This window comes from Equus caballus, chromosome 15 (assembly GCF_041296265.1).
Source record: "Equus caballus isolate H_3958 breed thoroughbred chromosome 15, TB-T2T, whole genome shotgun sequence".
Classification (NCBI taxonomy): Eukaryota; Metazoa; Chordata; class Mammalia; order Perissodactyla; family Equidae; genus Equus; species Equus caballus.
The window spans coordinates 87,320,815-87,338,548 of NC_091698.1; the positions used below are offsets into that span (position 1 = coordinate 87,320,815).

General features: G+C 41.6%; 2 protein-coding genes across 19 annotated transcripts in view; one reads left to right on the forward strand and one right to left on the reverse strand.

Annotated features, from left to right (window-relative positions):
- Positions 1 to 17,734, reverse strand: part of FAM228B (family with sequence similarity 228 member B) — a 94,506-nt gene that overhangs the window by 38,241 nt on the left and 38,531 nt on the right. For 7 of the 17 annotated variants that reach the window (XR_011426548.1, XR_002800266.2, XR_011426547.1 and 4 more), the window contains exon 1: positions 4,700 to 4,944. The exons of 3 other annotated variants lie outside the window; for them this stretch is intronic. Coding sequence is in view for 10 of the 14 variants with exons in the window: in XM_070236593.1 (XP_070092694.1) it covers positions 4,700 to 4,798 (99 nt within the window). In the remaining 4 variants the exon portion in view is untranslated. Of the gene's footprint in view, positions 1 to 4,699; positions 4,945 to 5,385; positions 5,562 to 17,734 lie in introns of those variants that run through there. 7 more of the 17 variants (XR_011426549.1, XM_023619422.2, XM_070236589.1 and 4 more) reach the window with 2 other exon arrangements.
- PFN4 (profilin family member 4) lies at positions 5,629 to 11,825 on the forward strand. 2 transcript variants are annotated; one of them, XM_001503171.5, is made up of 4 exons: positions 5,629 to 6,224; positions 6,597 to 6,734; positions 7,561 to 7,666; positions 10,162 to 11,825. In XM_001503171.5, the coding sequence occupies exons 1-4, from the start codon at positions 6,108 to 6,110 to the stop codon at positions 10,188 to 10,190; spliced, it is 390 nt and encodes a 129-aa protein (XP_001503221.1). In that variant the 5' UTR covers positions 5,629 to 6,107; the 3' UTR covers positions 10,191 to 11,825. The 2 variants fall into 2 exon arrangements, with proteins under 2 accessions (XP_001503221.1, XP_005600239.1); XM_005600182.4 differs by lacking the exon at positions 10,162 to 11,825 and adding an exon at positions 7,984 to 8,262 and having other exon boundaries at positions 5,722 to 6,224.

The window sequence follows — 17,734 nt, forward strand, 5'->3', positions numbered from 1 at the left end:
TAAAATATTCTCAAATTAACTGTCATTGGAAGTAGTTGTCTTTGTCTTCAGTTCCACTACTCTTGTTTCCAGAACAGATAAGCAAAAATCTCAAAATCTAAGCACTAACATTCCTCATTAACACCCAAGGAAATTAAGGCTCTTGGGAGTTAAGCAACAACTGGAAGCCTAGAAAATTCTGCACTGAGCCAGAATTTAAGCTCAAATGTAGGGGCCGCCCTGGTGGCATAGTGGTTAAGTTTGGCGCACTCTGCTTTGGCTGCCCAGGGTTCACGGATTCAGATCCCAGGCACAGACCTACACCACTCATCAAAGCCATGCTGTAACAGCAACCCACATACAAAATAGAGGAAGACTGGCACAGATGTTAGCTGAGGGCCAGCCTTCCTCAAGCAAAAAGAGGTGGATTGGCGACAGGTGTTAGCTCAGGGCCAATCTTCCTCACCAAAAAAAATAGAATAAAAAATAAAACAACTTCAAATGTGTCTAACTCCAAATTCATTTTCTTTGTTCTTTTTGCCTCATGTAGTTGCTCTTCCTGGCAAATCTGTTGTTCTCAAAACCAAGAAGGGTACTTAATTAATATTCTAGACAAAAATATGAAAAACAATAATCTGAAGACACTAGAGACTGACCAAAAGCAGGGAGAAACTAGAGGGTAGTCAACATTTGAAAAAAGAGAATAGCACTGGGAAAGCTTTCAGTTTTTTATGGGCTTTGGTCTGAGAGCAGGTCTCAGTGAGAACTAAAGGAGGTAGCTCAAACTCAGAAACATGCAGTTTTACAGATTCAAGAATTAGACGACCAAGTTCAGGGCAACTATAGGAGCTAGAAAATGAGAGAAGAAATACATGAAAGGAGAAAGCCATAGAAGGGATACCACGAATTCTGCAAATAAACTCTTACCAAATCTCCAGCAGACCCTTGAACTATGTATGCACAAGGCAGACTCCACGCAGCCCAGCTAAAGCTAAAAAAGACTAAACAGTGATTTCACCTGCTGCCAACTACAGGAGAGACAAAGTTTGGAGTTTGAGTTCAGTCAAGTTAACTGCCTACTAAAACAAAAGCTTGATATTCTTTAGAGGAACATAACAGAATCCAGAACCTTTACAACGTATCATTCATAATGGCCAAAATATAGTCTAACATTACGTGACACACAAAGAAACAGGAAAATGTGACCCATACTTAAGAGAAAGGCAATCAATAGAGACAAACTCTGAGATGGCCCATATGTTGGAATTAGCAAACATTTTAGGTCAACTATTATAGCTCTGCTTAAAGGAAAATATTCTCATAATGACTGGATAGAAAATCTCAGCAGAGAGAGAATATAAAAAAGAACCAAGTGGAAAATACAGTTCTTAAATTTAAAAAGCAAACTTCAATGGTCTTAATACCAGATTAGAGATGACATAAAAAGAGTCAGTGAACTTGAATACAGATCATTAGAAATTATCCAATCTGAAAACAGAGAGAAAAAAGACTGGAAAATAATAGAGCTGCAGTGACTTAGGAGACAATAGCAAAAGTTTCAGCAAGTGGGTAACTGGAGTTGCAGAAGTGATAAATAAAAGAATGGAGTAGAAAAAAACTTTGGAAGAAATATTGGCTAGGATGAGAACTTCCACTTTCAGACAAGATAGAGTAACAGGGAACAGATTTACCCTCCCACGTTTAAAAAAAAATAAAAAAAGAAATGAAACAACAGTTTTCAAGACCATTGGACATCAGGCAGTGAAGAACAGTGGGTCCTGAGAAAAAGAAAACAGATAAGCTGAGCCCTATGATAGTTCAGTGTCTGGAGAGAATTTCCAGACTGTGGCACAGAGGGGAAGAAATCAGGTGAAACCCAGCTGTCTCTCTGAAATGAGGAGGGAAGCTGGCAGTCTGGGGAGGCCAGGGCAGCTACAGTGCATAGGGCAGAGTACCAGAGGGGAAAAAATCACACAGAGAAAGCTTTGGGGATTTTCAGAGGGTTAGATCTGTAGAGTCCCCCTTGAGTCTTCTGCTGAATGCTGATCGCTATATGCATGTGGGGGAACTACCCAAAGACACATTGGCAAAGCACCTGAAAGGATTAGGGAGAACAATCCCTGGAGGGCACACAGCCCCAGGAGTTATTCCTCTCAACATCAGCCAGAGTGAAAAAGCCCATGGTTCGAGAAACATAGAGTTGAGTACTTAGAGGGGTTTTATCTAAGTACTGGAGCAAAATTAGCCAAATGCTAGATGCCACTATAGTCCTGCCTAACAAAGATTGGAGGCAAGACCCAAAAGGATCAGACTGTGTCCAGGTGCATCCCAGAACAACGCTCAAGAATAGTTATGAGAAATCAAAAGTATCCAGCACTCAACAGGGTAAAATTCACATGTCTGACATCCAAGAAAAAATCACCAGGCATACAAAGAAGCAGGAAAATTTGACCAATAATGAAGAAGCAAATCAATTAAAACTGTCCCAGAAATGGCACAGATGATATAAATTGTTACACCAGGACATTAAAATAGTTATTACACCTGTAGTTCATAATTTCAAGAAGCTAGAGGAAACAGTGGAAGTTTTGAGACAAGGAAGATATTAAAAAGACCCAAATAAAACTTCCAGGGATGAAAATTTTGACATCTGAGATTTTCAATATATATACCAGACAGGCTTATCAGCAGATTCAATGTTAACAGAAGAAAAGATTAGTAAACTTAAAATCATAACAATAGAAGCTGTCCAAAATGAAATGCAGGGGGGAAAATCTGAAAAAAATTAACAGTATCAGCAGGCTATGGGACAATTTCAAGCAGGCTATTATACAGGTAATTGTATTTCCCAAAAGGAGTGGGGGGGACAGAAAAAATATTTGAAGAAATAATGGCTGAAAATTTTCCACATTTGTTGGGAATTATAAGCCCACAGATACAAGGGGTTCAGTGAAATCCAAACAGGAGAGAAACTGGAACCTTCATACATTGATGATGAGAATGTAAAATGAAACAGCCACCGTGGGAAACAGGCAATTCCTCAAACATACGTTCACACAAAACTTGCATACAAATGTTCATAGCAGCATTATTCATAATAGCCAAAACCCAGAAATGATCCAAATGCCCATCCACTGGTGAATGGATACACAAAATATGGTATTATCCATATAATGAAATATTATTTAGCCATAAAAAGGAACAAAGGACTGATACATGCTACAACACGGATGAACCTTGAAAACAGTATGCTAAGTGAAAGAAGCCAGTCACAAAGGACTACATACTGTACGATTCCATTTACACAAATGTCCAGAATAGACAAATCTGAGAGAAAGTACATTAGTGGTTGCCCGGGACCAGGGGGAGAAGGGAATGGAAAGTGACCACTAAAGGGTATGAGGTTTCTTTTGGGGTGATGAAAATCTTCTGGAATTAGATCGTAGTGATAATGGTGATACTTGTGAATACACTAAAATTCACTGAATCATACACTTTAAAGTGGTGACTTTTATGGTGTGTAAATTATATTTCAATAATAAAAGCTCAACAATAAGATAACAATCCAATTTTAAAATGGGTAAAATATTTGACCAAACACTTCACCAACGAATGTATATAAACGGCAAGTAAGACATGACAAGATGCTCAACATCATTGGTCATTAGGGAAATGCAAAGTAAAACTATAATGAGATGCCACTATGTTTTTGAGAATGTCAGATTAAAAAGACTACACACACATACAAAAGACTGTACCAAATGTTAGCTAGGAGGTGAAACGACTGGAACTCTCGTACACTGCCAGTGGAAATGTAAAATAATACAATCACTTTGCCAAACAGTTTGGCAGTTTCATAAAAAGTTAAATTCGTTTACTATATAACCCAGCCATTCCACAACTAGACATTTACCCAAGAGAAATGAAAGCATATGTCCATACAAAGACACCGACGTGGATGTTCCTAACAGCTTTATTGGTAATAGCCAAAAACTGCAAACCACCCAAATGTCCATCAACAGGATGGACAAACTGGGGTATACAGCATTCAGCAAAAAAAAAAAAAAAGAATACAGTATTGATACATGCAACAACACAGATGAACTGCAAAATAACTATGCTGAGTGAAAGAAGCCAGACAAAAAAAAAACAAGTGCTGTTAAGATTACATCTGCGTAAAAAATTTTAAATGCAAAGTAAACTACAGTAAGAGAAGGCAGATCAGTGTTTGCCTTGGGGACAGGCAGGGAGGGATTACACAGGGACACACTGAGGAGACTTTGGGAGTACCGAATACGTTCATTATCTTGATTGTGGTGATGGTTTCACGTATGAATACATGTCAAAATTTATCAAGCTGTACACTTTAAATATATGCAGTTTATTGTACGTCAGTTACACCTTAATAAAGTCCTTTAGAAAAAAAGAAATTAGAATCTAAAAAAACCCACAAAATATATAAATTTGGGTGATGCAGCTAAAGCAGTGCTTCAAGAGAAACTTTATAACTTTGTCATATTACAAAAAGCATATAACCAATGACCTATGATTCCACCTTAAGAAGCTAGAAAAAGAGCAAACTAAACGTAAAGGTAGCAGAATGAAGGGGAAAACAAAGAGAATGAAACAGAAAACATAGAAGAAATAATATATATTTAGCACAAGCCACTTGTCAACGCGACTACCCAAGTATAAACCTCCAAATGCCATACTATTGTACCTGCGTAAAAGAAAGTGGCTGGGGGTCCAACCATTCTTTCGAGCTCTTGAGCGAGGGAAGTTTGTTAGTAATCAGATCATCACTGTCTGCATTTTTCATTGTGGTCACAAATAACAGAGCCCCTGGAAAAACTAAAAAATTAGCTTATTTAGTAATGAGAATTCATAATCATCTTGTTTTCTCCGTTTAATTAAAAATCAATACTTGTGACTATGAACAGCCGTGAACAGATTCCGAACAGCCGCCGCCCACGCCTTCCCTAACACGAGGGCCTTCCCGGCGGGCTCCTCCTGACGCATTCAGAGCGCCCTCCGGACCCCGGGCTCCCCTCGCCCTCCGACTCTCCGCCCGCTCGAGCAGCTGTGGCAGTTAACAGCCCGGCCTCTGGGAGTCGCACTTGCAGTTTTCTGACTGAATGAGGAGAATTGCAACTTTCTGGCCACTGAAGCGCAGAGTCTGGGATGCTTAGAGAAGGGAGGGAGGGGCTTTTGGACAAAACTGCCTTCTCTCCAAGCTCTGCGAGGCCCGCACCGCCCCCCAGACTCTCTGAGGGGGAAGCTGTCATTAGGTCTTGCGCCCGCTGTAGACCTACGGGACGACGACCCCGTCCCTTCCCCCCACCCCGTCAGCAAGATGCGTGCGGGCTCCGCCCGGCTGGGCAGGGTGGTCGCAGGCCGGACGGGCACCTCAGCTCCCCTCCCAAGACTGGCAAGGCCTTCGGCTCCCTTGCAGCACGCGGGGGCCCGGCCTGACGGCCCGCGGCCCCGGAGGCGTCAGCTGCGGCGGGAGCGTGAGAGCGCGTGGACCCCCGGCCCAGTCCGCTCGGGCCGTCGCCTCGGAATGCGAGAACGTTCCCCTCAGTGTCGCGGCGCAGCCCCCGCGGCCCTTCCGCGGTAGACGACAACTAGGCCGCGCGGCGCAGAGGCAGCGGAGAATTCCGGGTTCGGCTGACAACCGACGCTGCGTCCCTGAGCGCCGCGCAGCCGCACTCCCGCGGCCCAGTCACCCCGAGGAGGAAGCTGGAAGCCGTAAAGCCCCGCTGGTGGGCAGGTCCTGCCTAGCGAACGGAGCCGTAGCGCTTCTCGGTGACGGGCAGCTGTCGCGGCCAATAGCTGGGCGCGTCGCCCTCCCGCCCCGCCTTCCCCCGCGTCCGTTGACGGGCGGCGGCTCAGCACGCCAGGCCTTGGCGGAGCGCTGTGCTCCTGCGCGGAGAGCTGGGTGTCTCGGCCTTCGTGCTCTGCCCAGGCTACTAGACGATGGCCACCATTTTCAGCCATCTGTTTAGAGTAGGCGAGCTGATATTGAAACCGTCTTAAGTGTCTTAGGGAGATTTGTATTCACAGGGCTCTTAAAAGCTAGCCAGAGCGGATCGTTTCAGCTGCAGTCCCTTTTTCATAACTGAGAGAGCATGAGCCATTTGCACAACTTACTGTTAGATACCCTCCTGGGAACGAAGCATGTGGACAGTGCAGCCCTCATCAAAATCCAGGAGCGGAGCCTGACTGTAGCATCACCAGGATTTAGTGTAAGAAAAAACAAGTTTGGGCATAAGAGTTTTAAGCTTTTTCTGTAAAGAGCCATAGTAGATATTTTAGGTTTCCAGGCCATATGGTCTATGTCACAACTACACAACTACTCTGCAGTTGTAATGGGAAAGCAGCTATAGACGATACATAAAAGAACGGGTGTGTTTGTGTTCCAATAAAACTTTATTTATCAACACTGAAATTTGAATTTCATGTAATTTTTACATATCAAAATATTCTTTCGATTTGTTTCCAAGTACTTAAAAATGTAAAAACCATTCTTATCTTGCACACCCACAAAAACAGACAGTGGGCCAACTTTGGCCAGCCCGCCATAGTTTGCCAAATCTGAGTCTGTTTAATCTCTGCAGGTAATGCCCTGTGATGTCCGAACACTTGTGAATGGATTCGCCAAGAACCCCTTGCAAGCCAGAAGAGAAGGGTTGTATTTCAGGGAAAAAGACTACAAATGTGTCCGGGCAGATGACCATTCTCTTTATGCTAAGAATGTGAGTGTTCAAGATTTGACGACAGCTGATAAAAACCTGAAGAAGAGAATTTGACTCCAATTTTCTTTGCCTGTGCCGTGCAGCCCGCCCCCCATCCTATCTATAAAACAGACTTGAGCCCATTACTGCAATGGCAATGTTTGAGACAGCAGTCTGGTGACGGGAGGGCATATGTAAAAGAAAGCACTAACTGCCTGGTTTTGAGGAACATTCATTCCAGGATCTATCAGTTGAACCTCTCCTGAACTGTTTCTCTCCACTACAGTTCATCCTTCATACTCTACATCCTCCTTCTTAAAAAAAAAAAAAAGTGGTATCACTCTTGTGCTTAAAACCTCTCTTGGCTCTCTGTTGCCTATAAGGAATTAAGGAGATGATATTCACATTTATTGGATGCCCTGTATTATGGGTTAAGCACACTTGATCCACATTATAAACTAAGAAACCTCATTTTACAGATGAGGAAACTGATTCTTAAGAAGGTTAAATAACTCTTCCATAGTCATGAAGCAGAAAATGGAGGTGCTGGGATGCAAGCTCAGAGCTGTCCAATTCCAAAATGTATTACCTTTCCATCACATTAGTTGTTCCCATTGCGATAGGGGTATATTACAGTGAATTGGGGAACTTTTTCAAAATACATGTGCTGTTATTACAACAGTCTGAAACTTTTTGAAGAGGGACAACTAGATTAATAGAAAAGAGTGAGTCCAAAAACAAATATATGAATATATGGAAGTCAGGAAATGGTGAAAAATGTGGCTGGAGTGTAATTGCTAGTCTTGTGATTAGAACTGAGAAGGGCGCACTGTTTTTTCTTATCCAGGAAAACACTGGTGTGGTGGTTGTGAAGACTCATGTGTATCTTCTGGTGGCAACATACATTGAGGGCATGTATCCTAGTGTTTGTGTGGAAGCCACAGAGAAGCTGGGTAAGTTTGTCTCCCAATGCCTGTCTTTGCTTCTATGGTAGTTGAGTCTTCTGACTGCAAGTGACCCAATCAAATCAGCTAGGGCAGAAAGGAGGAATTTATTGGAAGGATATTGGGGTTACTTACATAAGCACTGGAAGGATGGCGTGCAGCTGAGCCACAGGGAAAATGGATTCCAGGGACTGGAACACTGCTAGAATGCTTCTCTATTCTCTACTTCTAAGAGAGTTGGCTTTGTTCTGTCCCATTGCGAACTGCCTCCTTTCCTTCCTGGTATCGTGGCCAAGCCTTGCATCCTACCTCTTAATGTCTTGTAGGACCCTCATTTGACAAGTCTTGACCATGTGGCTTATCCAGATATCACTCAGCTGTGGAGGTGGAGGAGGCAGCAGGGTAAAAAAACAGAGATGTAGCAGATGGGGACCACTGTATATAAAGGGACCTTTTATAGAAAAAGAAACTGTGCCAGGCAGCGAGCTTGTTGGTGTGTACTGCATTCCCCTTCCATGTCTATACATTTTTGAATAAAGATGTAATATAGAACTAACTGGAAAATTATATCTGTGAGAGTTGAGCTTAATAAATGATAAATTGTGTTCATGTTTAGATTTTTTAATCTAAATTTAAATTTCTAAAAAATCAAATTTTGGAGTTGCTTGAACACTCCTTTGAAATAGTAGAAGCCTCTACTTCTGCTAGTGAAGAAAGCAGCCATTCCTTCATTCTTTTAACAAGTACTCAGTGATGATCTGCGTGTGTACTGCACTCTCCTAACTAGGAAATCAAAGCTGGTTAAGAAATAGCCTCTGCCTTCCATGACTCTGTATGTGCTGTTCTATCTGCCTGAAACAGCTTCCCTTTCTGTTCCTGCCCTTCATAGCCAGTTGGCAAATTCCTAATAATCACTGAAGACCCAAGTCAGATCTTGGGCTTCTCTCCACTGTACTATGTATTTTATGCATGCTTTTATTATTACTGCCATTAAAGTTCTTTGTTTACCTAGATTGTGAGCCCCTAGAAGGCAAGAATTGTGTCTTAATCATTCTCCTATCTCCAGTACCTAAGACAGCATCTAGTGTCGAGTAGGCAATTAATACATGTTTGATGAACAAATAAATGAATGACCTCTGCCTAGCAAAGTCACGGAAGGCTCCAGAGAGCTGAATCTTAAAAAATTAGTTGAGAAATTAAGTACCATCACAGAAACTACATATATACATCGTGTACACACACAAATGTATATATGCACAGACCTTCCCTGTTGTCATAAATAATTTCCTGGCATGGATTGTCATAAACTCTGCTACACAGCTGGCAGTGAGGTATTGTAGAAGCAAACAGGACTGAGCCTAAGCGAAACCCAACCTTGGAAGCATCTGACACAATGGGTGAACTCCAACCCAGCAGGGACAGGCAATTACGACCACCAAGGATCTTTTCTGAGCAGGTGTCAGGATTTGAGGTAGGTTCAGTTTCAGTAGGGTAGGGCAGGAGAAGTAAGGCAGAACAGAGACATATAGATGGGTACTAATTATCTAATGAAAGATATACAGAAACCAAGGCTAGGAAAGTGGGCAATTAGGCTGTCAAGAGGCCAGACTCTATTGTATCACCCGGGGCCCAGGGCTAATTCTCCAGGTCCCCTGTGGAGAAAATCAGAAAAGTTGCCTGACCACTGTAATATAGATTCTGTGGCTGGCACTAAACGTTAGGATTCTTGCTTAGGGCCACAAGAGACTCAAAAGAATGTGTACTAGTTAGAAGGAGACAGCTGATATCATGCCACTAAGATCCCATTGCTCTGGGAAGGGATAGGCTGTCTTGGAAGTGGTTGGATGCTCATGAGGGATGGATGAGGCTGATTCCCACTCAGGAGCCAGTTACTGTCTCATTACTTCTTTTTCCTTCACTTGTTTTTTTTTTTTAATTATATTTTTCTCTATCAAGAAATTATACATGATAGGGGCCAGCCCCGTGGCTGAGTGGTTGGGTTTGCGCACTCTGCTTCTGATGGCCAAGGGTTTCTCTGGTTCGAATCCTGAGCACAGACATGGCACCACTCATCAGGCCATGCTGAGGTGGCTTCCCATATGCCACAACTAGAAGGACCCACAACTAAGAATATACAACTATGTACTGGGGGGCTTTGGGGAGAAAAAGGAAAAAAATAAAATCTTTTAAAAAAAAATTATACATGATAATTATAGAAAATTTGGGAAATAAAGAATTATGACTATTGATATTTTTTAATGAAAGATTCTAGGAGCATAATTGATGTTTCTATATATCTATCTCCCCTACCAGACAATGAACTCCTTGAGGGCAGGGATTGGGTCTTAACTATCCAGTCATCCTTGTGTCTCCAGTATCTAGCACAGTGCCTAGCACATGGTAGTCACTCACCAATGTTTGTGAAATAAATAAATGAATGAATGAATCATATTGTGGTGATAATTTGCTGCTCACAAATAATAACCATGTTCTTTTTCTTTCAGGAGAATATCTAAGAAAAAAAGGAAATTAAGTAATCAGAGGACCATGAAAGACAGCTTTTATTGTTTTAGAAGAAGACTATAGATCCTAAAGAAAAAGTGATGCCTATTTTGTAGTTGAAAAACACTAGGCAGAAGAGATACTGAAAAGGAAGAATGAGTTAAGGGAGTAATTTTTCTTATTTCAAAAGATCCTCTTCTTTAATTGGAATTATTTGATCAACTTTATCTGTTCCTTTTTTTTTTTTTAAAGTTTTGGTCATTGGCGTGAGTGTGAGAGCATTGATAGTTTCACAGGGCATATCTGTTGGGAAACTCCTCTATGAGTCTTTTGTACTCCTACACATCTGTCTGGGTATGCCAAGAATGCTGGCCCTAACCACTCTTTATTCAAGCCATTTCTCAGGGTTGTGTTGCAGGAAGCGACCTTGAAAAATTAAGTAGTGTCCCTTCAGAACAAAGAGCCAGCTTGCTTACTGCTTGCTATAAAAGAGGTAGATTCCCTGAACTCAGTGTCGTGTTTATAAAATTCTGCCATTTTCAGGATTTGTGTAACAGCCTTTCAAGGCACTTACTTCCAACATCATTCTTTTTCTGAGCTTGGGTACCAAGAACTACAGATATGTTCTTGGTGGTCAACCTTACCATTAGTCCATTCATTCATTTATCTATTCAGTTGCTTGATTCTTTTTTGAACAAGAGGTGAAAACGCATTTAAAATTCACTTATTTAGCATTCATTGAATAGCCTACTGTGTGCTAGGTACTGGTGATACAAAAGTAAATAATATATGTATCTTACCCCTGATAGGATTACAATCTAGTAGGGAAGGCAAACTTGTTAATGCGTCACATTACCGTGGGATAAGTGATGTAACAGATATAAAACAAAAAACTACAGAGCACAGAGCCTTAACTGTGCATTCAGGAGACTGAAAATGGTGTTTGAAGTGAATATGGAAGAGTGAGTAAGTATGGAAGATAGCAAAGAGCATTTGCCCTTGAAGGAACATATGCAAAGGCACAGACTCCTGAACAGTAGTGTTGTGTGGAAAGAATGGTGAGGAGTTCAGTGTGGCATGTGCCAGGCCCTCTTCAAGGAGTTCGTGCTGCAAGACCTGAGGTTCTTGTGAGATTGTCTAAAGTGAAAAAACAGGTCAGTAGTGTGCTTTCCTTATTGAGGAGCAGAAAACCATTGTGAAATTGCTGAAGGCACAGACACGGAGTCAGAAAGCTAAATTTAAAAATGAAGCCTTTTTCAGTAATAAAAAAAATTTTTTTAAGTAGTATTTGTGAGAAAATGATAAACAAAATTGGGAAGATGGATGGGGCCAAAGGAGAAAAGGCTGTTTCCTCAGGGTCACTCAAAGGACATGAGCAGTGCTGTGGTATGAAAAGTACTTTTATAAAACGATTACAATTCTGATTACAAAAGTAATATGAACTCATAAAAATTAAGAAAATAAGTTACTCATAATTTCACATTAAATGAAAACTACTATTGATAGTTTTGTTATTTTCTTCCTGTCTTTTTTCAGTGCACATAATACATAATTTTAACCTAACCTAGATCATCAATACATATGGTTGACATCCCACTCTGTTCACTTAGTTTTATGTTATGAAACCTTGAATATCATTAAAATTGCTTAGAAAACATTTTTTAAATTATTGCATATCGCATATCATTCCTCTTTGTTAGATATTTAGTTTATTTCCACTTTTTCACTTGATAAATAATACTATGGGTTTTTTTACATTTTTTTTTGGTAATTTTTTACATAATTCTTTGTGTCTCTGATTATTTCCTTAGGTTTAGAAGTAGAATTTCAGGGTCAGAGCATGAGCAACTTTACAGCAAACTGGAACTGTTTTTGTTTTTGTTTTTTTACAAAGAAGGAATTTTATTCTATGGTTTGGTGGGGAGGGGAAGTTGTATGTAACTTAGCTTTAACTCATCAGCTTCCTATGCTTGTAGAGTTGGGTCTGAGTCAGTCTTAGCAAGTGTCCCTGTAGGTGAGAATGAGAGGAAATACTGCAGTCAGTTGAACTGGCTCAGTCAGGGACTAGAGAGGAGGTTACTCTTTGAATTCCAGTTAGTGCTGAGTCATGGTGACATTGGACAGTTGCAGCTGTGCAATATGGAGATATTCATGAGGTTTGTAAGACAAGCCAGGAAGCATTTGGGGACTTCTAGTTACAACTCCAAAGGAGTCCAGGCATGCCAAGACCCAGAGCTAAACAGCAGGGTGAGCTATCACTGCTTCAGGCTAAAGGTACCCTATATCATCAAAACAGAAGGGGCTAGAGCAGAGACATGCAGAGAATAGCACTCGGGCCTGCAAGACTAGAACATCTGAAGATATTGCTGTGTGTAGAAGGAATGTGTAACCATAAAAAGTGGAAGCTGGTCAGCCAAGAAAGCCCAGAGGAGTCACTGGAGCAAATGCTGGTTGGGCCATTCAAGGTGAGAGGATCTTCAGGCAAACAATTCAAGTTGTTTGGTACTTTCCGGCAGCAATTCTCACACACCAACTGTGTCCCCCACAATTCAAGTCCATTTTCACACTACCTGGAGTTATTGCAGACCCCACAGGTTAAGGGGCTGTGTCCTGTAAGACTGCCGCCACTTCAGATGATAGCCATCACTCCCAGATCCTGAGCCACCTGAACCTCTGTATGACTTGGCTACAAATTTGTGGGTTCCCTTGACCTCCTCAGGTTTGATAATTTGCTAGAATGACACATATCTCAAGAAAGTGCTGTACTTACGATTACAGTTTTATTATAAAAGACACAACTCAGGAAGAGTCAAATGGAAGAGATGCTTAGAGCAGGGTATTAGAGGAGGGTGAGTTGGGGCTCAGGGCTTCCATGTCCTTTCTGAGTGCTCCACCCTCCCAGTACATCAGTGTGTTCACCAACCTGATAGCTCTCCAAACCTCATTGTTCCAGGGTTTTTAAATGGGGTTTTCTTAGTAGGCATGATTAATTAAGTCATTGACCAAGTGATTGAACTCAATCTCCAGTCCCCCTCTCCTCCCCAGAGATCAGGGGTTGAGGCTGAAAGTTCCAACCCTCTAATCATGTGGTTGGCTCCTCTGGTGACCATCCTGAAGCTATCTAACCCTCCAATCCCCTCCATGAGTCATCTCATTATCATGAATCACAAAAGATTTTCCTATCACTTGGGAAATTCCAAGAGTTGTAGGAGCTCTGTGCTAGGAACTGGAAACAAAGACCAAGTTTTTTTACTTTTTATACTTTACATATACATGCTGACAAGCTGAGGTTTTGAGCCCACAAGGTAGAAGGTCTGACCCTGGACCATGGGGAAGTATGAAGGCCACCATGAAGCCTCTTGACTGCTCACCAGCTGGCCAGCCAGCCTTTCCTAGACACACACCCGCTGCACTGCTGGGTGCCTAGTGGGAGCCTTTTTCATAAACTTCAAGGCAAATGCCTCACTGTCTGGAGCCCTCCTGAGTAAGACAGTTCTTTCCTATAATTCTCATAACAAAGTTCCAATTGGATTCAGCTTCTCAGACCTGCAAAATTGATCCTTTGGTGGTAGCTACATAGTACCTGTGGGGGTGTGCAAGGAGCAGGTGATCTTCTGAAACAGGTGTCTCCAAACTAAGGAAATTTGTACCCTGGTGACTCACAAAGAATTTAGAAGGGGCACACAGACATGAATGGTGTCAACCTATAAAAGCAGAAACCAGTTTAAGAGGCAAAGGGTTTATTTGTGATGAAAGAATTGCAATTCAGGGAGCATAGATTCAGGTAGAAAACCAAGTAGTGTCCCACTAGGGAGTAAAAGTCAGTCTTTGAAAGGCAAAGAAGGAAGGTTGTATCATAAGTAATTTTAATTGGAGTTAGAGGCATAAAGCTAGTCTTGGCTAAATATTGATTGACTATTGATTCTATCTTCAAAAAGCTCACAATCCTCAGTCTGTGTGATCAAGATATCTATTCTCCTGCTGACTTCTCTAACAATTGCTTATAAAACAATTGCTGTTTTGGCCCAGTCCAAGGTTCAAGACAGCAAAGCTGTTTCTCTGGAAAGGCAGCTTTGACTCCATTTTTAAATGGCTCCACCACAGTCAATTTTCACAATGGATCTAAGAGATTAATTTTTTTCCAGACCTTCAACTTCCATATGTACTTTCCTAAAATTAATCTTCTATGATTGAAGAGTCCTGTCAGCTCTACTTTCCCACCTCCCTTCTCCAGTCTCTCTTCTCCCAGTATACAAAAGAAAGGCATACTCTCATCCAACACCAGTCCTACTGTGATGCTTGGCTTGGAATGTAAGATCTTCAGGATGCCAAAGGAAAGGAAAATTCTAATTATTTTTAAATTTAATGACCTCTTACATCCTCTGTTGTCAAAAAAAATACATCATATGGGAAGAAGAGTCCCATGAGAATAAAGAAAAAGAGAGCATCGGTGAGAAATGGTGAAAATCTTTGTATCATAGTTCATCCAGGAGGGGAAGACTCCATGTCTTATCTATATTTCTTAAAATTCGGAAGCAAGGTGGTTATCACAAGGACGTGTATTGACATGATTACTTGAATTGAAAAATGAGAAACCTTTTCTCATTAGGAAGTAATTTGATTTAGCTGATTAGTTTAACAATGAGGATTGCCTTTGCCAATAAGAACATCACAGATATTTTTCATAAGTGAGTTAAGTCTGTCTCTCTCTCTCTACCCACACTTTTGCGGGTGGCTTCAGGAATGCCATGTAACTTCCAGGACTTGGGAGTGACATCAGCATCATGGTGGAGTGAGTTGTTCCCTTTGTCTCTCCCCTCAAGCTACAACCAATCAGATATGCATTGACCAACAGAGGATTCCCTATATAGCACAACAGGATGCATAAGATATCCATGCATCTATACATCTGAAGTGGTGGCAGGTGGAACCTGTGACCAGAGGCTTCAGGAACCACAGCAGAACTGGTGACCCTGCCCCCAGTGGCAGCACCCCTGACACCAGTTCCACCAGCAGTGAAGGCTGCATACAAGTCCCTGGGACCCTAGGCTGCTGGCAGTGACCACAACCAGCCCTCCCAAGCTGGGAGCAGCAGCATAGGTGGTGCATGGGGCAACAGCTTCAGAGCCCATAGAAGCCTGAGGAGAGCCAGTGGAGGAACAGAAGACCCAGGCAACCCTGGAAGCAGCACAAATGCTTGCAGCCTGGTGACCCTGGTGGTGACACCTGAGATTGCAGTGACTTTGTAAGCAGCAAGGCACCAGCACCCCCAGAGGAACAAGGTGGCACAAGGAGGGTACTGAGGACACCTCCAGCAGAAGCAGTGGAGGGTGGAAAATGGAGGCTCTCAAATACAACCAGAAGTAGCCCAAAACCAAACCAATCAAAGCCATATCCAAATAAGAAAAGATGGTTACTACCATGAATGCACCAGCAAAGGATCCATTCATTAAACACCCTAAAGAACTACAGTAATATCGCAGAACACAAAGAGAAAGACAACTCTCCAAAAACCAAACTTAAAGTCACAGAAGATTACAATCTACATGACAGGGAATTCAAAATTGCTGTCACAGGGGCAGGCCCCATGGCTGAGTGGTTAAGTTCACTGCTCCGCTTCAGTGGCCCAGGGTTCACTGGTTTGGATCCTGGGTGCAGACCTATGAACCGCTCATTAATCCATGCTGTGGCAGCATCCCATATAGAAGAGCTAGAATGACTTGCAACTAGGATATCCAACTATGTGCTGGGGCATTGGGAAGGGGGGAAAAAGAGGATTATTGGCAACAGATGTTAGCTCAGTGCCAATCTTACACACACACACACACACACACACACGCACGCACAAATAGCTGCCATAAAGAAACTCAGTGAGTTACAAGAAAATTCAGAAAGACAGTTCAGGAATGAGCTCAGGAATAAAATTAATGACAGAAGGAGTACTTTACCAAAGAGATTGAAACTCTAAAAAAAAGCCAAACAAAAATTCTGGAGGTGAAGAACACAATGAGATGAAAAATAAGTAGAAAGCATTAAAAATATAGCAGACCCCATATGGAGGAGAAAAATAGTGAGCTTGGAGATAGAAACCTAGAAATGATTCAGGTGGAGGAGGAGAGCAAACTAAGATTTTTTTTTTTTCCTTTTTCTCCCCAAAGCCCCCTGGTACATAGCTGTATATTCTTAGTTATGGGTCCTTCTAGTTGTGGCATGTGGGATGCCACCTCGACGTGGCTCAACGAGTAGTGCCATGTCCGCACCCAGGATTCGAACCGACGAAACACTGGGCCACCTGCAGCACAGCAGTGAACTTAACCACTCGTCCACGGGGCCAGCCCCCTAAGATTTTTTTTAAATGAAGAAATTCTTTGCGAAATATATGACTCAGTTAGGAAAAGTAATATAAGGATTATAGGTATCCTAAAAGGAGAAGAGAAGGAGAAAGGAGCAGAATGCTTATTCGAAGAAATAATAGCAGAGAATTTCCAAAACCTGAGGAAAGAACTGGACATGCAAGTACATGAAGCTAATAGAACTCCTACTTACCTGAATGCAAAAAGACCTCCTTCATGGCATATAATAGTAAAACTGTCAAAAGCCAATGACAAAATATTAAGGGCAGCAAGAGAGAAGAAAATAACCTATAAAGGAACCCCCATCAGTCTTTCAATGAATTTCTCAGCAGAAACCCTACAGAATAGGAGGGAGTGGAGTGAAATATTCAAAATACTGAAAGACAAAAACTATCAGCCAAGAATACTCCATCCAGTGATACTACCCTTCAGATATGACAGAGAAATAAAAGATTTCCCAGACAAATGAAGGCAGGGAGTTCATCGCTGTAAGACCTGCCTTACAAGAAATGCTGAAAGGAGCCCCCTCCCTAAAACAAAAAGGTTTACAAAGCTTTGAGCAAGGAGATAAGTAAATAAATAGATAAATAAAATTGAAGGAAAACCTAATTAAGTTGCCAGCTAATAGATCATTGAAAATAATTTTTGATGTTAGATTATTGTATGGTTTTTACCAATAGCTCAAAGGTATTCAAAGAATTGGCTGACATTTTTATAATGAAATTTCTTTCCCATCTAACTTATGCAAATTAGTTTTCTCAGAGCTTGACTATAAAAATGAAAAGTAGCGGGGCTGGCCCCGTGGCCGAGTGGTTAAGTTCGCGCGCTCCGCTGCAGGCGGCCCAGTGTTTTGTTAGTTCGAATCCTGGGCGCGGACATGGCACTGCTCATCAAACCACGCTGAGGCAGCGTCCCACATGCCACAACTAGAAGGACCCACAACGAAGAATACACAACTATGTACCGGAGGGCTTTGGGGAGAAAAAAGGAAAAAATAAAATCTTAAAAAAAAAAAAAAAAAAAAAAATGAAAAGTAGGAAGAGAATTAATGTTGAGCCCAATCTCATTCTGTCAATAACTAATATTCATCCACAGATATAATAATTTGGAAAAATTCAGCCCCACCAATGGTCATTAAGAGATGTCTTTCCAATAATATTTTACTTTTATGTTCAATAATTATTAATATTTAAAATTACATTTAAAAATAATTCAAAATAAT

Coding starts and splice junctions, on each gene's coding strand:
- PFN4 (XM_001503171.5), top strand. CDS start 6,108: ATGAGCCATTTGCACAACTTACTGTTAGATACCCTCCTGGGAACGAAG. Junction 6,735..7,560: donor ATTCTCTTTATGCTAAGAAT/GTGAGTGTTCAA, acceptor TTTCTTATCCAG/GAAAACACTGGTGTGGTGGT. Junction 7,667..10,161: donor GGAAGCCACAGAGAAGCTGG/GTAAGTTTGTCT, acceptor TTTTTCTTTCAG/GAGAATATCTAAGAAAAAAA.